The sequence below is a fragment of the Adiantum capillus-veneris genome, chromosome 20, assembly GCF_014529385.1.
Source record: "Adiantum capillus-veneris isolate H3 chromosome 20, ASM1452938v2, whole genome shotgun sequence".
Taxonomy (NCBI): Eukaryota; Viridiplantae; Streptophyta; class Polypodiopsida; order Polypodiales; family Pteridaceae; genus Adiantum; species Adiantum capillus-veneris.
The window spans coordinates 9,129,765-9,151,603 of record NC_140950.1 but is presented as its reverse complement, the minus strand read 5'-3'; the positions used below and the strand labels follow the sequence as shown (position 1 = coordinate 9,151,603).

The 21,839-nt window shown below is 43.2% G+C and overlaps 1 protein-coding gene across 1 annotated transcript in view; it reads left to right on the top strand.

The window, feature by feature from the left end:
• Positions 1-16,754, top strand: part of LOC147432067 (uncharacterized) — an 80,992-nt gene extending 64,238 nt beyond the window's left edge. The window contains exon 7 of the mRNA XM_086491999.1: positions 15,726-16,754. Within this exon, the coding sequence (XP_086348125.1) occupies positions 15,726-16,481 (756 nt within the window). The 3' untranslated portion in view covers positions 16,482-16,754. The remainder of the gene's footprint in view (positions 1-15,725) is intronic.
• The last annotated feature ends 5,085 nt before the right edge of the window (positions 16,755-21,839 follow it).

The following is a 21,839-nucleotide window of genomic DNA, read 5'->3' as shown; positions in this document are numbered from 1 at the left end:
GCTATGGCACATGGACTATTTGTTTGGAAGCTATATCTACTCAAGGTTGATTTTATCATCAAGACTAATCATAAAAGTTGAAGATATTCTCTCACACCAAAGACATGAGATAAGCTAATTTCCACTATATTTCACTCCAAATTTTTGCATACATCTGGTAGCAAGAACTTAGCAGCAGATGCTCTCCAAATGTTCGAACGAGAACACTATCTCTTCAGTCTATCATCAAACTCGAATCTCTCCTAGAGATTATCTTGTTGATCTTGATTTCTCTACTAATTTGGCCAAGTTATAGTGTAACAATGTCAGACTTTGTAAATAATTAATTTATTTACGAGAAAATAGTTATCTAATTAGTTGTGTGCACATCAGAATAGAACTAGCAGTTCTAGGGCCTTACGTGCGCCCAAACTTGGATCAGAGCACCTCAGGGAGACCCTTGCAGAGAATACCCTGAAGCCCTAGTGATTGGGAAATCGGGTCTTCAATAAGGGGTAAATAGTAGGTTCAGATTTCAGGCTCAGAAAATCATGCACGTCAGTGGGAGCACAAGAATGAGATGGGGTCGTTAGAACAGTAATCCTAAGGCTTGGATTATTTTTAAGGCCTTAGGATAAGTCAATTAAACTAATTTAATTGTTTGTGCCAGACCAAATGGCTGGACAAGTGCGAACAGGTAATGCCGGAGCACAACCGCGGTACGGCATTGTGCCGAGGAGCAGCTAACATTTTCATAAGTAGCATTCATGTGTGCAATTGTGAGTTAAATTGCACATTTCATGGAAAGCCTAGGAACTTTTAAAGTGAAAAGTTGATTGGTTTTTAAGTTATTAAGTAAGTGTGCCACTTGGCACACTTACCAATGCAAAGTGACTCTCTCACTCTCACTCTCACCCTCCCTCATCCTCTAGCACCCCCTCTTCTTGTTGGCTTTATAAGAGCCCCTCCTCTCTCACTTGAGGGGTTGGCAGTGCATCTAACCCCCCTAAAATGAGCTGCTCTATACACCAGAGCTCTCCATTGAAGCGTGAGAATCAGCCCTTGTGGTGTATGTGGAGTCCTGGAGCTCTCATCAGCTAGAACAAGGTTTCTCTTGATCATAGGCTGCTGTGGGGGAAGATTCATCGTAGAAAACTCTCTTCCTCTCGCGCTTGGCTGCTGCAAATTCTCTGTTTTCAGCCCCTAATTACCTCGATTAGGGCTGTTTTCAGCGGAGCACTCATAGAATTCCACTCCACTCTTCTTATCCTACGTCTACACAAGTTTTGGTGCAATTCCATCACGAAGAAGGCCTCCGTTTCGGCGTAGAAGTGCACACAAGTAAGAATTTCAGGTTATGTGCAGAAAATTACAGCAAGCATCTTGAGTCGATGCATAAATGATTGCGCATGAAGGGCCACACATAGCGGAAGATAGACTCTCCATTGTGAGAGCTTCCGACAAGCTTTTTGGAAGATAGACTCTCTTGGTGAGAGCTTCCAACAAAGCTTGCAGAAGAGGGGAAGTCCTCTTAGTAGAAGGAGAGTGGGAACGCTCTCTCAATCAGTACTCAGAGCAGAACAAAGAAAGAAATAGAGGACGGGCGTTTGCCCTGTTCGTGTGCTTGTAAAGATTCTCCCTTGGTAAAAACTATAATCTCTTTATGGGGGGGGGGTGTAACAAACTGCTGACGTGTCAAAGCCTAAAGAATGGAGCCAACTTGCAGATGAGAGCAGAAACCCTAACCCTAATTTCTGCCAAAAACCCTAACTGCTGAAAACCTAACCCTAAAACCTGCAAACCCTAATTTCTGCCAGAAACCCTAACTGCTGAAACCCTAATTCTGGAAACCCTAACCCTAAAACCTGCAAACCCTAATTTCTGCCAGAAACCCTAACTGCTGAACCCTAATTCTGGAAACCATAACCCTAAAACCTGCAAACCCTAATTCTGCTGCCAGAAACCCTAAAACTGCAGAAACCCTAACCCTAACCCTAAGGACAGATTTCTGCGTTTTGCGACGTGGCAGGCTGTACGGATTTCCATGATTTATGCTGGCAGTTTTTTGGCTTTGCTTTTGAACCAGAAGCTTTTGAGTTTTAAAGGCTTTTTACTATAACTGCTTTTCAGGCCAAGGGCCTTTAAATATGAGGCTAGGGCTCATTCTCTGGCATGCTTCAGTACGAAGGTGCAGAGTCTGGAGTACCGGCTTGTACTGTGTTGATGCAATATAAAGAAATACCGAAAGGGGCGCCAAGGTTTGGGGCCAATACTCTCTGGGGTGGAATTCCGCCACTCCGTGTCGCGTGTCGTCTCTCTCTCCTTTTCAGTTCAGTTGTTATTTGAAGTGCTTAAAGTTGTTCAGTCTGTTCTTTTCTATTGGCACGTGGTGCCCGCCTTGTGACAGTGGTATCAGAGCATCAGGCGTGTGCTTTTCTGAAAGCATACTAGTCCTACAAAAGAGCAGACAGAGCTTTATTCGAGGATATCTTCGCCCTCCAACCCGGACTTATTAAAGAGCAGACAGAGCTTTATTCGAGGATATCTGCGCCCTCCAACCCGGACTTATTAGCCACTCCCACCCTTACTTCATCGCGCATCGGGCGCGCTCCCGTCTTCACTGCAGTGTCTTACAGGGCATAAGCCAATTAAGATCACTTGCAAGAGAAGGATCCAGATTTGTTTCAAGTCAGTGTTTTTCTCAGAAGCAGTGCTATGCAGATGTTGATTTCTACAGCTACCAAGCAGCATACTCCAAGTACTTGGCAAGCTTTCAAGAAAATTTTTGCCCGAAGTTGTATGGTTTCTGACATCTTCCTTCGGAGTGCAACTTCTGGCAAAGTGGGGTATCCTGAAATGCTTGCCATGGAAACCCTAGCAGATTATAAATTGAAATTTCTCGACATCTCTCAGTAGATGTCTCTTCACGAGCAGATGACCTTGGAGGTTCAGTGTGATTGCTATCTCTTGGGACTACCATCGCCGCCAAAGAAACACTGTTTGTCCAAGAGCTGATGGACCATGTTGTGCTCGGCTACGACCTCATGGAAGGAACCTAACCCTAATTTTTGGTGCAGGTTTCAAGATGGAAAGTCAGTCGACTTTTCGAGCTCGATTGATGTCGAGATTGCTTTTTAAGTTTAAGTTCTGTTTGATCTTGTTTGGTGATCCTGTTTGGAATTTGTTTGAAATGAATGATATCTGTTTTGAACCTGTTTTGGTGCCGATTTGAATTGTTTGACTCTGGTTTGATACTGGTTTCAATGATTGGTGATTTTACTCCCGGGTGGAGAAGTGGTAAATACTGTTTTGGTATTGTTTGAACCTCGGAACGACGCAGGCCGATGCCTGGGGAGCGTTTCGTTGTATGTTTGAAAACCTCCGAACGACGCAGGCCGATGCCTGGGGAGCGTTTGGTTGTATGCTTGTAAAATAATTGTTGGTGTGACTCCCGGCCCGGACCTGGATGGTTATGCGGGAGGAGTATTAAGAAGTCTGAGCAGTGGTTACTCTCAGCACCTCCAAACGACGCAGGCTGCGGTCTGGGGGGCGTTTGGTTGTAAAAGGCCTCGATATCTCCAGGCCCGGACCTTTTCAGGTTATGCGGGAGGAGTGATGAGGGAGTCGTTGAATATCTCCCGGCCCGGACCTTGTTAGGTTATGCGGGAGGAGTGTTCATCGGCGGCTTTATGTTTCTATGTCTTGTAACATGCATATGTGAGCATTTGTGTTGCATTGTGATGTGCCAAACACTGAATATTCCTAATTGGATGAGATTGCCTGGGTATGTAATTTCAGTGCATCAAGACACCCGTGGAAGATCAATACGGTCTGGGTGTGATGGCTAATTTTACTACGTCGGAATATCAAGAGTTCCGATCTGGACGAAAGGAGAAGCTAACTCCTTGATCAAAACAGCCGATAGGAGCAGCTAACTCCTTGATCAAAAGAGCAAAAAGGAGAAGCTAACTCCTTATTAAAAGAGCAAACTGATTGTCCCTCGGAATGACTCTCGGAAATTTTTTGAGCTAACTTGAGTTGTTTTGCAGATACGGTGTAATTGCGGACGATTACTCTTTCAAGAAGGGGAGATGTAACAAACTGCTGACGTGTCAAAGCCTAAAGAATGGAGCCAACTTACAGATGAGAGCAGAAACCCTAACCCTAATTTCTGCCAAAAACCCTAACTGCTGAAACCCTAATTCTGGAAACCCTAACCCTAAAACCTGCAAACCCTAATTTCTGCCAGAAACCCTAACTGCTGAAACCCTAATTCTGGAAACCCTAACCCTAAAACCTGCAAACCCTAATTTCTGCCAGAAACCCTAACTGCTGAACCCTAATTCTGGAAACCCTAACCCTAAAACCTGCAAACCCTAATTCTGCTGCCAAAAACCCTAAAACTGCAGAAACCCTAACCCTAACCCTAACCCTAAGGACAGATTTCTGCGTTTTGCGACGTGGCAGGCTGTACGGATTTCCATGATTTATGCTGGCAGCTTTTTGGCTTTGCTTTTGAACCAGAAGCTTTTGAGTTTTAAATTACTATAACTGCTTTTCAGGCCAAGGGCCTTTAAATATGAGGCTAGGGCTCATTCTCTGGCATGCTTCAGTACGAAGGTGCAGAGTCTGGAGTACCGGCTTGTACTGTGTTGATGCAATATAAAGAAATACCGAAAGGGGCGCCAAGGTTTGGGGCCAATACTCTCTGGGGTGGAATTCCGCCACTCCGTGTCGCGTGTCGTCTCTCTCTCCATTTCAGTTCAGTTGTTATTTGAAGTGCTTAAAGTTGTTCAGTCTGTTCTTTTCTATTGGCACGTGGTGCCCGCCTTGTGACAGGGGGACCAACCCATCTTCTGATTCCCAATGAAGTGTCAAGTTCTCTCTCTCTCTCTCTCTCTCTCTCTCTCTCTCTCGTATTTGAAGTGCAATTAAAAGTCAATTTATGCTTCCGTTATTTTGTGACAGTGGTATCAGAGCAAGGTCATCTCTCTCTTTCTTAATGGATTGACGACTCTTGGCAGATTGCAGAAATGGAAGGACGTGAGATAGAGTTCACTATCCTTCAACAACAGGTGGCAGAGTTGCAAAAAGCTCTCTCCCATCCAGAAGTCTAGAAGATTCTCCATACCCTTGAGAAAGGGAAGGAGAAAGTGCCGATGGGATCGGGAGAAATCCTGCAGAACCCAAAGACGCACGAACCAAACAAAGATCCTTTAATTGGAACCTCCCGCATGTACGAGAGACAGAAGAAACCTCCAGAACGTCATGTGCGGTTTAATCCAAAGGTTCAAGAGCAGGATCCTCCTTATTCTCCTCAATTTTCTTTCATGATGGATCTGGATGACATAGTCGCACTGAGGACATGTTCCTTGACGATCCGCTGCAGCAGGAAGTGCAGTCAAGGGAAAGGACTCCCGTCCACAAGGAGTCGAAGCATAGAAAGGAGCATCAAAAGAAGAAGAAGCACCACAAGCAGAAAACATTCAAGTCAGGTGACAAAGATGTAAAATTTGACACCTACAACGGACGGCGGGATAATGACAATGCTTTGGCTTTCATCCGCCAATTTTAAGTTGCATTTGCAGAAGGGAACTTTAAGGAAAGGTCCAAGCTTCGCCAGGTCAGTATATACCTGAAAGGCACCGCCAACAGTTGGTGATTGACCCTGATCCTAGAAAAACGCAAGCCCCAAGATTGGACTCCTTTCAAGGAGTTCTAAGCACAATTCCTTCCTTCAGACTATGAGGAAGAAGTAAAGAAAGAATGGGATTGACTCTCACAGTCAGAGAATGAAACTGTTCCACTCTATGTGGATAGGTTTTGGGATGTTCTCTTGAAAGTCACCCCATCCAAGAAGATTGAAGATTCGGAGAAGATGCGCAAGTTTGAAGCAGGATTGCATGAAGCCTTGCAAAAGGCTATGAAGCTTGGTACTCCAAAGATGATGGAGCAAAGCCAAATCAGCCCAAGAAAGGGAAATACCTCTCCCCTGTTGAATTAAGAACCTACATTAGCGAAGGAAGATGCTTCAAGTGTGGACAAGTTGGACGTATGAAGGGTGATTGCCCTACCAAAACCCCACAACCACCTTCTTCCACTACAATCCCAGATGTACAAGGGAATACAACCAAGGATGGGAAAGAAAGATCTCTTCTCAAAGCATGGGGTAGCATCAACAATCAGCGGGCCCTTATCCTGTTTGATCCAGGCAGTACGGATAACTTCATCTCTACGAAGTTAGCCAAAGATCTCAATCTACGACCCAACCGCTTTGGAGTTTCTATTCAAGCATCCTCTGCTTTCAAAGGGCAAAATTCCAGTTCTACTCCAATCATAGTGAAGCTGAATTTAAAGGTAGATAACTACAAAGATAAAGAATGTTTCTTGCTAGCTTCACTTGAAGGATGTGATGTCATCTTGGGGATGCCTTGGCACTACAAGATGCATCCCATTCCTCATTATGTTCAGAAAACCTTGTCCTTTGACCACAAAGGAAATCAATATGTTGTAATGGCGGATGTTGGTGATTGGCGAATTCCCATCGCCAACCACATTGCACTTAAGAAAATAATGAAAAAGTGTGTTTCAACGTACTTGATTTTTGCAAGAGAGAGAGACGTGTCGTCTTCACAACTTTCCTCCTCTTTAGAGAAAAAAAGAATTAAGTTGTTAGAAACGTTTGAAGATTGTTTTACAAATGAACTTCCACCCTCTCGATCTGAGGATCACACAATCGATTTGATCCCAAGGAGCTCTCCTGTAAGGTGAAGCGGATGTGAATGTTGAACTTTGCTCAAGATGAGTGCTCCGAACTGTGCTCAAGGGTTCCTTTTACTTACGGAAGGGAGAGCCTTCCGTTCCTTTAGTGAGAGAGTGCAAGGGACACAAACAAAGTGGTGAACACTGTGAATGAAGGTGCAGAGACTGAGAGATAGAGAGAGAAGAATACGACACCAGACAAGTCGTCAAACCCTCCTCCAAGGGCCCCACTCTCTATGGTGAGAGCGGTCTACTATTGATTGCACAAATCTCTAAAATGCTTGGACTTGCCAACGATGTCGACGACGACGAGACGGGCTAAAATCTGAAAACGCTAAGGGCTGAATTCTGCAATCTTTATCTGCTGAATTCTGACTCTATGTCGGTGACAACGGCGATGACGACGATGCAACGACGACGGGCTGAAAACGCAGATGCTGAAATCTGTGTTTTCCGGGCTGAATCTGCAAACTTCGATGGATCTGACCGTACGGCGAGGATCTGCTGCGGGAAGTTGAGATCTGCAGGTTTGGGGGCTCTACTGCGGTGTGTCTATGCTGAAAACTGAAAACACGGATACTTCTGATGATCTTGTCGCGATGAATCTGCAAAACGCTAGGGACTGATCTGCAAATAAAAAACGCAAGGGCTGAATTGGAGTCTTCTGCAAAAACGCCAGGCTTGTGCTGTGTCTTGCTCTCGCCGGGTTGGTCTGCAATGCAAAACGCTGGCTGTTCTTGGCTGAAAACGCTAAGTTTCCTGCCGGGGGGTCCTTGCTGAGAAGGTGCACTGTTGGATGTGAGGTCCCTGTTGCCTCTTTTGCCAGATTGTGCTAACACTAGGTTTACTTATATACATGCTTGGTAAATTTGACCTACCTAGTTCCCAACAAAAGTCACTTAAAAATAATAAGTGAAAATTGGCTAAAATAGGGAAAATAGGTCTATGCATTGTAAAAATGCTCGTGATGGGTTCTAATGGAAATTTGATGGTCATGTTGTGTGCAACCAGAGGATATGCATCTACTCTCTGGCCATGCACGGTTTGCGAACAGACTCACAAAAACATGAACATACCCATTCCATGTAAAGTGACTGGAAGAAGACTATTCTTTTGAAAAAACTGTGCTTGCAATGAAGATGAACAAAGTGACGGAGTGCCAAACCGTTCATCAAACAATGGGGTCGAAACTTGTCTTTCTGATCTAAATCAATCAACTGTGGTAAATCACACTGGAAATGCCGATGCTTAATGCTCAATCCTTCTTGTGCTCTTTTAGATACTGTGTCATGCCAAGGATGAGACATGGAATGTGAATTCCTTGAATGCAACATTTCATCTTTTCATGAGTAATCCGCGTATATCCGTGCTCATTCATGAGTGAATCGTGTTCATCGTACAATATGTCATGCCTATGAATAGGGATCACATAAGGACGGTGACTAAAATACAGGAAAGCATCACGAATGAAGCACTCGAACAATGCGTGCTGACTAATCATTCGAACACATAATACTTCATGTGGGGGTTCTTTGGACCTCGACTCAAGAGCCAAGATCGGTTCTTCGTGATCTATCGAATCTGCAATGAGGTTAGCTTTACTAAAAGTATCAAAAAACCATTATCCTTTTTAACAATCACATCATCTTCCTGCAAATCATCATGCTTGTGAGAAATCACATCTTGATCATACAAATCATCGTGCTTATCATTATCATGCAAATCATGTGTGTCGTGATTTGGAGAAGAAGAGACTGAGAGAGTCTCCTTTTCCTGATTCTTGTCAATCTGCGCCTACACACTAGAAAAGAGTCACAACAACTCTTGCATGTGTTGGGCTCTCTGTTCGGCCGCCAAGCGCGCTTGCTTACGATTACGCTCAAAGGCTAACCGGCTTTCTTCGCGCTCACGAGCCAATTCTGCTTTTCTTTCTTGGTGCTCGCGATGCATTTCTGCTTTTCTTTCTGCTCTTCTTGCTTCGCATTCTAACTGTCTTTCTTCGTGTTCACATGCTATGGCTGCCATTCTTTCTTCATATGTACGCTCTATGGCTGTCGTTCTTTGTGCTTTTCTTTCTTCGTGCTCGCGCTCCAAGGCGGCGCGTTGCGCTTCTTCTTGTATCCTCTTGTCCATCATCGTCTTGACCAAAGCCTCCATAGGAGTTGGTGCAATACTTCGCGTAGATGGGGAAGGGGGAGGGTCGGAAAAACCTCCTGATGGGGAAAACTCTTCTTCGCTACTTTCATGCCTATCACCTCCATGCGAAGTATCCATTCCGCTTCGGGTGATGACCGTACACTGAAGTCGTGGGTTCTTAAGTTCACGAGGAACTTGGGTTCTTGTGGGTCTTGGTTCTTGAGGTTCGTCTTTAGCTTGCAATCTGTGTTAGAGAAGGATCTTCTCTTCACCCGAGCTCTTCTCTTTCCAGCAAGCGCACCCCTTGGCGGCCTTGCGCTCACACCAAGGTTGCTTTTTCCCACCTCACATTGATTGGCCGGCCGCTAAGTGCACGGTCCGCTCTCAATGAGTGAAAAGAGAAACAAGGGGAGGCTGGACAAGCCCTTCTTTCTTGGGTTTCCTGTCACTCTTCAAAAACACGATTAGTAATCGACACGCCCAAAAGAAACTTGGGTTACGTGCGATTGCAACAAGCAAAAAAATTGTGTGGTTCTTGTGGTTCTTTCCTTGAGTGATACAAAACAATACCAAAGCTCTGATACCAATGTAAGGTGCAGCGGATGTGAATGTTAACTTTGCTCAAGATGAGTGCTCCGAACTGTGCTCAAGGGTTCCTTTTACTTACGGTAGGGAGAGCCTTCCGTTCCTTTAGTGAGAGACTGCAATGGATACAAACAAAGTGGTGAACACTGTGAATGAAGGTGCGGAGACTGAGAGATAGAGAGAGAAAAATACGACACCAGACAAGTTGTCAAACCCTCCTCCAAGGGCCCCACTCTCTATGGCGAGAGCGGTCTACTATTGATTGCACAAATCTCTACAATGCTTGGACTTGCCGACGATGTTGACGACAATGAGGACGACGACGAGACGGGCTGAAATCTGAAAACGCTAAGGGTTGAAATTTGCAAATCTTTATCTGCTGAATTCTGACTCTATGTCGGTGATGACGGCGATGACGACGATGCGACGACGACGCGCTGAAAACGCAGATGCTGAAATTTGCATTTTCCGGGCTGAATCTGCAAACTTCGATGGATCTGACCGTGCGGCGAGGATCTGCTGTGGGAAGGTGAGATCTGCAAGGTTTGGGGGCTCTACTGCGGTGTGTCTATGCTGAAAACTGAAAACGTTGATGCTTCTAATGATCTTGTCGCAATGAAGCTGCAAAATGCAAGGGACTGATCTGCAAATAAAAAACGCTAGGGCTGAATTGGAGTCTTCTGCAAAAACGCTAGGCTTCTGCTGTGTCTTGTTGTCGTCGGGTTGGTCTGCAATGCAAAACTCTGGGGCTGATCTGCAATGGAGAAAAACACTGGTTGTTCTTGGCTGAAAATGCTAAGTCTCCTGCCCGGGGGGTCCTTGCTGAGAAGGTGCACTGTTGGATGTCAGGTCCCTGCTGCCTCTTCTGCCAGATTGTGCTAGCGCTAGGTATGAATTCTTAGTGATGCCTTTTGGACTCACTAATGCATCAGCCACAACAGAATGATGGATAGAATCTTCCACTCATATAGAAGATTTACAGGAGTCTTCTTCGATGACGTCCTAATCTTCTCAAAGACGGAAGAAGAGCACTACAAGCATCTCACATTAGTGTTTGAAGAATTACGCAAACACAAATTATTTGTGAATGCTAAGAAGAGTGAGTTCTTTCTAAAAGAAATTCACTACTTGGGCCATACAGTATTTCAGAACCAGGTGAGAATGGACCCTGATAAGATTCAAGCAGTTGTAGAATGGCCTACACCAAGTATAGTACATGACGCTCGAAGTTTTCTCGGCCTCTGTTCCTATTATCTGTGTTTCATTCGAGCCTTTGCCGCCATAGCTTGTCCTCTCCATGATTTGATGAAGAAGCGGATTCCATTCCATTGGGGACCTGGACAAAAACAAGCTTTTGAAAAGCTTAAATATATACTCAGCCACGGACCTGTTCTCACCGTCCTTGATCTTCGCAAATCTTTCGAGGTGTACTGCGATGCATCTGGAGATTGTGTAGGAGCAGTTTTGAACCAAGAGGGTCATGCCATAGCCTACGAAAGTGGGCGCCTTAAAGATGCAGACTTACATGCTTCCATTATGAGAAAGAGCTAATGGCAGTAAATCATGCTCTTTCCATTTGGAAACATTGTTGATTTTATAATCAAGACAGACCATCAGAGTCTTCGCGACTTTCTCACACAGAGAAAGTTATCAGAAAAGTAGATGAGATGGGTCAACTTTCTTTCAATGTTCCATTTTCAGATTTCACACACTTCTGGAACAAAGAATGTGGTTGCAGATGCTCTCTCCAAGCGTCCAAAGATCAATGTAATGACAACTATTTATCATGAGGAACTAGAATCTCTCAGTGAGATGTATCCTCAAGATCCAGACTTCACTACAATCTGTGCAGATCTTCAAGCTGGTCATTTAGGACCACCTTATTCCATTAGGGACAATATACTATATCATCAACAAATAATATGCATAGCTCAACCCTGAAGACAGAAGTTGATGGATGAAGCACATAATTCTCCCTATGCCGGGCATCGGGGAATTGTTGCTACCATGAGTGCCCTCGAAAGATATTGCTTTTGGCCAACACTCCCGGCGGACATCGAAAAATATACATGTGGGTGTTTAGTATTCCAAAAAGTGAAATATGACAGACATAAAGTTTATGGCAAGCTTCAGGCACTCCCTGTGTTTAACATGCCATGGGAAAGTATTGCCATGGATTTTACTACGGATCTTTCTAGATCCAAGAATGGAAATGATGCAATCTGGACTATAGTAGACAAATTCAGTAAGCAAGCACATTTCCTTCCAATTAAGAAGAACATCAAATCTGATCACATTGCTATAATATTTCTAGCTTAGATTTTTCAACATCATGGATTGCCAAAGACTATTGTCAGAGATAGAGATCCTCGCATGACTAGTCTATTTTGGCAAGCACTGTTCGAGAATTTGGGAACTAGCTTGATTTTTCATCAGTTCATCATCCTCAAATAGATTGTCAAAGCGGAATCGTTAATGCCACTGTTTTAGACCTTCTCAAGTGCTATGTTTCGGAAAGACAATTCGAATGGGAGCAATACTTACCGTTAGTTGAGTTTGCATATAATAATCCGATACATTCCTCAACTGGTAAAGCTCCATTCGAAATTATATATGGGATGGCACTCCTACTCCCTATTCTTGTTACCAAAGAGAATATCTTTGCCGCATACGAATTTGTGCGAGATATTGATACTACTTATCAACAAGTAAAACAAGCGATTCTTCGTACTTAAGCGCAGTAGAAGAGAAAAGCAGACAAGCACAGAAGGAATCTCAATCTTGAGAAAGGACAATATGTCCTACTTAAGTTTGAGAAAGCTAGATTGAAAAACCAGGTCGGAAAAGGGAAGGTTGTTAAACTTTCCCATAGATTTTATGGCCCTTTCAAGATTACGGATAAAGTCAATGAAGTGACTTTTAGATTGGGTTTGCCTTCTTATTGGCGCATCCATAATGCTTTTCATGTTCAAGCATCCATCGCAATATGGTGGTGTGTCATGACTTGAGTTCTAGATTGAAGCAAAGAGTAGCTAGTTGGAAGCGGAACCCAGTCGCCCAAGTTTATGAGTGCAACTACCAATGAAACTCAGCACAAATCATGATGTGAATCCAGAGGCTATACGAATGAGTGCTGACGTGATAGCATATGGCATGATGATGTGGAACAAATGTACGGAGACTGTACGAATGAGCGCTGAAGTGATAGCATATGGCATGATGATGTGGAACAAATGTGGCTGATTTATGTTGCGAGGTTTCTTTTGGCGACAGCCATGAAAGTACATGATTTTATGTGCTTTTAGCACTCTTATAAAATTAATAGGCGATTTTTAAGTTACTTAAGGACTTTGAGGCCAAAAAGTAAGAGAACTTGAGAGTGTGCTCACTTTGAACAGAAGGAACTTCGACAATTCATCAATAAAATAAAAGAATACTGCCTGGGCTAGTTCATCAATACAATGAAGGAATATTGCCAGGCCGAGGGCGCCTAGTTGTTACACCAATGCTTCTAAGGGCGGGAGAGCTTGTCCGTAGTGTAATTTCAAGTTCAATTCAGTTGAGTGTTGTTGCAGTGTTTTTACCACCTTGTCAAGTGACTCTCTGGGTAGCTGCGGTTGGGTAGTCATGACACTTCACTCACTATTTGTGACAGCATTTAGTAGGAGTATCGGACCATCCGGAACGAGCATTGTGATGTGTCACAAGACGGGTGACATGAAACATCGCTAAGGCAAGTTAGGTAAGTAAGAGACTAAGTTATGAGCATTTTTGGTGTGTCACAAGGTAGAGCAAGAACGAGAATGCTTTTTCAAGGTCCAAGGAGATTCTGGACTAAGCAAGTGTTGCATGTTGAGGACCAGGATGGGTTCTCCAAAGGCTTTTTTGAGAAGGAGATGCTTTTTTAACAAGGTGAGGAGCCACGGAGGCTTGCTAAGTTAAGGGGGGGATGAGATTTATGGAGAGTATGTTTAAATGAGTACTTACAATCACATGGAATTTTGTTGTGTTTTAATATAAAATTATATTATCTATTATACATACATAATCACAAATGGTTTATATGTTAGAAAAGCCTGGCTTAAATAATAAGGTGAATGGTGCGCATTATCATTCGAAAACAAAATAAAATGAAAAGGGAAAAATTTGCACATTGCACAATATCATTTGAGAACAAATCCATTATACATACATAATTATGAATGATTTATATTTTAGAAAAGGCTTCACTTAAATATTAAGGTGAATGGTGCACATTGCACATTATCATTTGAAAACAAACCAAAATGAAAAAAATAAAATAAAAAGACACAAAATGAAATGAATCTTTGTGAAGTCCTAAATGAAAGGATCCCTTGCAAGTCAAAAAAAAATATATATATTGAATCAATACTTCACATCATGGATCAAATTCCTATGAATACTTTTTAATCTTTTGCTCTCTAAAGCTTGTTTAGCATGCCAAAAAGATGAATGCAGCTTTGGGAAATAGCATTTGAAAAGACATGAGTTTTTTCTCTTCAAGACTTTTTAAGGCTTGCTTGAGGGACACATGTCAAATAACTAGAATTGAACGACCTTCACGCATATGATACTAAGGCCTTTAGCAGGCCAAAAAGCAAGTTGCTTTGCGAGCAGCAGTTTCTACGAAGGAATATATGTCAACATTGCATCTATGCATGAGATCGCATCTGGGAACACTAGGTAGTATGTATAATTTGTGCAAGCATAAGTTTATCTGATAACTTCTAAATGAGTTTGGGAGGCTCTTTTTAAAAACAAAAAAGCAACTTTTGACAAGTATTCGAAGGCATCCCCCCCCCCTCCCAAAAGAAAAAAAAAAGAAAAAGAAAAAGGAAAACGTTTCGTTTGCACCCATCATACCACCTTGATGTATAGATAGCACACACTTTACTCTTTACAATTGAACTTTCTTAAAGAGTTACCGTCTAACAACCAAGATCCATCAATACCAAATCCAAATTCAAATCCATAAACAACTCAGTACGCTGAACTTTGTGTTGATATATGCTCATGTGTGTGTACATGTGGTGTGTGTTGTGTTTGGGAGCATATGTTAGTACCTAGTTCTGCACCCACTATTGGGCAGTGACGACGTTAGTGGGGATGTCATAGTATTTAGCCAATACTATGCATGATGGAGCTGATGATTATATTGTCTTGTGGGTGACTAGCATGGGTCTATACCTTGCACTTTCCTTTGAGGGTGAATCTAGGCTTATCCTGGATTCATCTAGGTATATTTTTTAGGCGTATAGCGGACATGCAGACTTCACATAGTGAAGTTTTCGTCCGAGTTACGACCAGTTGATATTGTGCTAATTCTTTCTATCTCTTGTGGTGCGTATGCCCTATCAACTACCTCATTTTGTGCTAATTTTTTCGATTTAATGCTTCTTTTAGTGCTAGGCTTCATTATGGCTGAGTCTGCCCTTGATCTCCGGAGTCACTCAATACGCTGAACTTTGTGTTGATGAATGCTCATGTGTATGTGCGTGTGGTGTGTGTTGTGTTTGGGAGCATATGTTAGTACCTAGTTCTACACCCACTTTTGGGCATTGACGACGTTAGTGGGGATGTCGTGGTATTTAGTCAATACTATGCATGATGGAGCTGATGGTTATATTGTCTTGTGGGTGACTACCATGGGTCTATACCTTGCACTTTCCTTTAAGGGTGAATCTAGGCATTCATCTAGGTATATCATAAGCCAAATCCATATCCATATTAATATAAACAAATCATTTTCATAACGTACCCCAAGTTAACAAAACCACACTATTAGTAATAGTGGCTGCAATATGATATTGTAATTGGTGTTGCCCAAACCGGTGAATCAACACCAAGTGGGTGTGTTGCTTAAATCGATGAATCTCCACTAAGTTTGTGCTGCTTAAACGGACAAGTCTGCGCTCTAAGTCTTGTTGCCTAAATCTGCACTATAAAGTTGGCGTTGCTTAAACCAGTGAAGCGACACCAAGATGAAACGTACACTACCTACACCGACAAATTTGTGTACATGTGACTAATGGACTAGGTACGGCATAAACTACAAAATGTCGCTACTAACTGGACTTTAGAATTGTTTGATGGGTTCATTCAGCTTCCCTAGAGATCTACTGCACACAAATAACAGCTCCTTTTTGCCGTGTAAGCGTGCGTGCATGGGTGTGTGTGTGTGTGAGAGAGAGAGAGAGAGAGAGAGAGAGAGAGAGAGAGAGAGAGAGATTGTGCGTTTGCAGCTGGATTTGAGAGCTTCCAATCATCTGGGATCACAAGAGTCACTGCCACAGCTTTCTAGCTTAACACCCTGGCAAGCACCAAGTGTCCCGTGCTCATACACATCATTCCCTTCACATGTGTTTGGCTGGCCCAAAATGATGACACATGAAGGTAATGACTCAATTGTCAAGAAAGAAAATACAGGGGATGCTTTTCAGAAGCTTGGAAGTATGCAATGTACGGATGCGTTCGGAACTGTCCCTGGCATTCCTGCAAGTAGTCTAGGTATTTCTTCTTTCAAGGACCTTCCCTCAAATTTACCTGTAAGTGTCTTTGAGGACGGACGGAACAGTAGTCGTGTATTGGGCACAGAAACAGAGCCTCCTTGTGAGTTGGACTCCAGAACAATTGACTCTCTCCAGACCTCAGGAAATGAATCAAAGCCAGAACTTGAGAGTGCGATGCAAGCAAGGGGCTCGATAAGTCTTGATAATTCACAAGGTGATTGTGATTTGGAGGAAAATCATAGCACATCAAGAGCCCCACAAATCATTGATTGCCAAATGGGTTTAAAGCTGCCTTTGCGAGTCACATGTGGCTCTTCTTGTACTGCTAGTGTAGGTGGCATTCCTATGAGTGGGCAGGGTTTTGTTTGTTCATATCCTTGGAGGGTGACTCATGTGACACCGACAGCAGCGGCGGAGGCCAGAAAGAGGAGAAAAGAACTGACACGAAAGAAACGGCTAGGTGCAAAGGCATCGAAGCTATTGGTTTGAAAATTAGAAGCCAGCATTTTGCATATTGTCACATTGAAATATACCAAGTCACATGTAGAATTAGACAGGGACCCCTCAGAATGATGGGTTTGTAGACGTAGAAAACTCATTATTAATTCAAATTGCTCGGGCAGGTCGCAATGAACAGGTAAGGTGGGTTGCTATGTACATAGAGATATATTCTCACAAATTGAAGGGCAATTATTTTTTGCTATGGGGACTATTCTTTATAGTCAAGTTTATCAGAGCATAACTAAATTGAAGGTTTTGGTATTTGCGTTTGTACTTTTCTGCTTAAACAGCAAGAAGTTTTCCTACAATTAAAAATCAAGAGAATTAATGTTCTTTTTTTTTTGTGGGGGGGGGGGGGGGGGGGGGGGGGGGGGGGGGGGGCATTAACACTTTTACAATACTTATGAGTTTCATTCGTTCTCTTCTTATCACTCTATCCATATAGTCCATTACATATTACAAGTTTTCTTCATGCAATTGGAAATTGGAATCCTTTTTGTTTTTGTTTGAGAAATCAGATCAAAGGATAGTTGATTTGGAAAGATGCTGCCTCTTCCTGGTATAATGGCCATGCAGCTCCACGTCTGAGTTGCAACAACATTGCTTTATATGCTAAGTAGATACTATTAATGCTTTTGCGCTGCTCTGCAGCCCAATTAAGCTCCCGGAGTTCTGATTGCGAACCCAGCAGAGGTGGTGTTATGCAAGCACCTAACTTGAGAGAGACTAGTGCTGCTGATGGCAATCTCTCAGTGGCGTACTCTAGCTTAAGATCATTATCACATGGCGAGAAGGTCAAATCTGTCCGGCTCATCAAATTGTGTGATATGACAGCTACTGTCATAAACTGCAACGACACTTTGCATTGCCAAAGCAGGTATAAACAGCAGTAGTGCTATTGATTGCTGAGACAGAGAGGTCTCCCATTGAGGAGATGGCAGAGCAAAGCAAGTTGCTTGGGCTACAGGTCTGCTTAACGATCATGTCAAGTGTCCACAATTGCTATATAACCGTGTGTGTGTGTGTGTGTGTGAGAGAGAGAGATAGATAGAGAGAGAGGACCTCAAAGATATAAGATATATCTAACGAGTCTTGCCCACAAGACGTGTTACTTAAAGAGGGAACTTAATTACCAATTCACAATTATAAAAAGCAAACCCACCCACCCACCCACCCACACACACACTCGAGAAGCAGTAGGAACAATCTATCCAATGAGAGATTAAAAAATGATGTCTGATGAGAGATTAAAAAATCAATGCACTCTCCCTGGCAGGAAGGGCACAACAATCAAATACAAGAATCGGTGGAATATTGGCCTTTCTCCTTGCAGCCTTTCTATCACCACTCCTACTATTTGCAATCTTTCTTCTCCAACAAAAAGAATTTCTTGAGAGTTGCAAGGAAGGGCTTGTGGTGGGCATAGGGTTTCAAAAATAAGAGGTGGTTTGAAAAGACACTAACAAGAAAACTTTGATCTTCACAAAAAAAATTGGACCACTTGACAGAAAAGGAATGAGAAATCAACAACAAAGGAGGAGAGAGCTGCTAGAGGAAAGGAAGAGAGGCAGACATAAAAACAGGAAGAGGAGGGTGCTGCAACTGCCTTTCTTTGCCTCTACAACCTTCTGTTGGCAAAAGTTGAAGCCCAAGCTCATTGATTTTGGAGGTTATCTTATTTTCTTTGAAAGATGCCATGATATTATACTGAGATTTAGGAGGCCATTGGCATGGCTCCTCAAATACAGCAAGAGAAGAACACACAACAACAAAACAGAATCTTTGATCAACATGCTCGCCAGATAGAGATTTTTTGTACCTTAGACATTTGGAGGTGTTTTTTGCCTTGCCCCCCCCCCCCCCCAAAAAAAAAAAAACCCCATCGCTCTGTGGGTTGCTCCCCTAAGTTCATCTTTGGTGGTGTTTCCTAGTGGCATTGACTCGCCCTTGCCGCTCCACCTCGCCTCGATTCACCTTCACTTGCCATCACAACAGCATATAGATATGGAGGATTCTGCTCCGCCACAGAGGGACTCCATGGAAGCCCCCTCGCCCGACCTGTGGAACCCACCTTCCGACTTGCTCTTTCGCCAATAGAGCAAGCGAGCTTAGAGGCAGAGGTGGCGCGCCTTGACACCACCTCTGCTGTCTGCAAGATTATCGGCATTAGAAGTGCGAGATCTCCTCCAGGCCCGTCTTCTAGCAGAGGTGGGCAAGATCATCAACGCACAGCTTCTTGGGCACGACTACTATCAGATAGAGTTTGAGTCTTTTGAGATGGTGTCCAAAGTCATTGTGATCAACCCCCTGGCCATCCGAGCAGCTAGAGCTCTACCGAGAGACCACTATGTACAAGCTAGCTCCCACTTTCGGCAGTGGCACCATGGATTTGATCCGGCTATCGATGTTCTCGTTGAGGAGGCAGACCTTCCCATCTCAGTCTGCTTCCCAAGCCTGAGGTGAGAGTACCTCCCGCTCCTTTCCAGGATTGGTTCTGAAGGAGTACGAGCGGAAGTGCGACGCGAGAGAGAGTGCGAGAAGAAGAGCACGACGATATGGTGAACTCGCTCTACTGTAATGTGTAGAGCATAGTGAGTTCTTATTAGGTTTTTACAAAAGAATATGTGTACATACCTGGCGGCCCGCCCACTTACGTGGGCGACCACATTGGGCTTTATACCCCAACAACCTCCCACTTAAAGTCCAATGTGGTACTTTAAGTGTGAGAGAAGCTACTATACAAGCTAATATACAAGAGATGCAGAGAAGTGATGTACTACCCTACACCTAACTGCTTGTGAAAATGCGCAAAGCTCTCTGAGGGAAGTCCTTTTGTAAGTAGATCAACAGGATTTTCTGTGGTGTGAACTTTGACAAGCTGAAGTTGCTTATCCTCGAGCATTTCCCTGATGAAATGATACTTCACATCCACATGCTTTGTCTTTGAGTGATAAACTGGATTGCGAGCCAATTGTATAGCACTTTGACTATCACAATATAACACAGGCATCTCTTCTTTGATTCCCAAATCTGTTACTAGTCGATTAAGCCAAATTGATTCTTTGCATGCCTCTGATGCTGCAACATATTCAGCCTCTGTAGTAGACTGAGTAACACAATCTTGTAATCTAGAACGCCATGATACTGCTCCACCAGCCAATGTAAAGACATACCCTGACGTAGACCTTCGGTTGTCTAAGTCACCTGCATAATCTGAGTTTGTAAAACCCTTTACACTTAGCTCCTAACTCCCATAGCATATATGCATACTCTTTGTAGCTTTCAGGTATCTCAATATTCCTTTCACTGCCTCCCAATGTTTCTTGCCTGGGTTAGACATGTATCGACTTACTACTCCCACTGCAAATGCAATGTCTGGGCGAGTAGCAATCATTGCATACATCAAACTACCCACTGCAGACGCATATGGAATCTTATCCATTTCAGCCTGTTCTTCCTCAGACACAGGACAATCATGTTTGCTAAGTTTCACATATGGTGGCAATGGAACACTCAGTGCCTTTCCCTTCTCCATATTGAAACGTTGCAAAACCTTGTCAATATACTCTGTTTGAGATAACCAAATCAACTTCTTTGATATGTCTCTCTCAATGCGCATACCAAGTATATGACTTGCCTCACCCATGTCTTTCATGTCAAACGATTTTGCCATCTTTGACTTCAAAGCTGAAATTTCTTCCAAGTGCTTGCCAGCAATCAACATGTCATCCACATACAAAATAAGGATCAGCCAACTACCATCCTTAGCCTTCTTTGTATATAGACAGTGATCGAACTCACTACGTTTGTAGCCTTGAGAAAGCATAAACTTGTGGAATTTATGGTGCCATGCACACGGTGATTGTTTTAAGCCATAAAGACTCTTTAACAACTGGCATACCCAATCTTCCTTGCCTTTCTCAACAAACCCTTCTGGCTGCTGCATGTAAATTTCCACATCTAAATCACCATGCAAGAACGCTGTCTTGACATCCATTTGGTGCAACACCAAATCTAATATGGCAACCAATGCAAGAAAGCATCTCAATGTAGTCATCTTGACCACCGGAGAGAAGACTTCATCAAAGTCAATGCCTTGTTCTTGCTTAAAGCCCTTGACAACAAGCCTTGCTTTGTACTTTGGCTGACTATCATGAGCGGTGATCTTATACCTATAAACCCATTTACAAGGTAGAGCCTTTTTGCCCTGTGGTAATTTAACTAGCTTCCATGTCTGGTTTTTATGCAGAGCTGTCATCTCTGACTGCATGGCCAATTGCCAATTCCTGGAGTCCTTCATTTGCACTGCTTCCTTGTGACATGAAGGCTCATTGCAATCAGTCAACATGACATAGTTCATAGATGGAACAAACCTATCAGGAGGTCGCGTGACACGTCCAGATCTACGCACAATAGGTGGCTCAGGCTCAGCCACAACCTGTGGTTCCAATCTATCCTGTCCTTGCTCCTCTTGAGCCCTGACATTTTGTCTTGCACGTGCAGGTCCATCTTCTTGGAAGACAACTCTTCTAATCTCCTCAACCCTCTCTGGTTTAGAATGATATTTGGTTTCATTAAAGTGAACATCATTGCTGCGGACAACCTTTCTGGATTCAGGATCCCAAAGTCTGTACCCCATCTCACCAGAATTACCATAGTCTAGAAAGATGCACTTTCTACTCTTTGGCTCAACTTTGTTCCTAAATTCCTTTGGAACATGAGTATATGCCTCACAGCCAAAGACTCTGAGATGCTTGTATGAGGGCATTTTGCCTGACCATACCATCTCTGGCACTGAATCCTTCTGCAAAACCTTGCTAGGAGATCTATTTACAAGATGAACAGGTGTTGATACAGCTTCAGCCCAAAACCCATTTGGCAGCTGTGCATTAGATAACATACTTCTGACCTTCTCTTGTATGGTCCTATTCATCCTCTCAGCAACACCATTTTGAGGAGGATTGTAAGGAGCAGTAAGTTCACGTTTTATACCTTTTGACTCACAAAAGTCCTGAAAGGCCTTTGAAACATACTCTCCACCATTGTCAGTGCGTAAGCATTTAAGCTTCTTGCCACTCTGATTCTCCACAAGTGTCACAAACGTTTTGAAAACACTAAACGCTTCATCCTTGTGCTTGAGAAAGTAAACCCATACTTTCCTCGAGTAATCATCTATAAATGTCATAAAGTAAGAAGCTCCCCCTAGAGATAGGTTAGGCATAGGTCCACACAAATCACTATGAACAAGTGCCAACTGTGTATCTCTTCTACTGCTTCTATGCTTATGTGGCTGCTGTGTTTGCTTACCATACAGACAATGTTCACAGAATTCAAAATCATTAAATG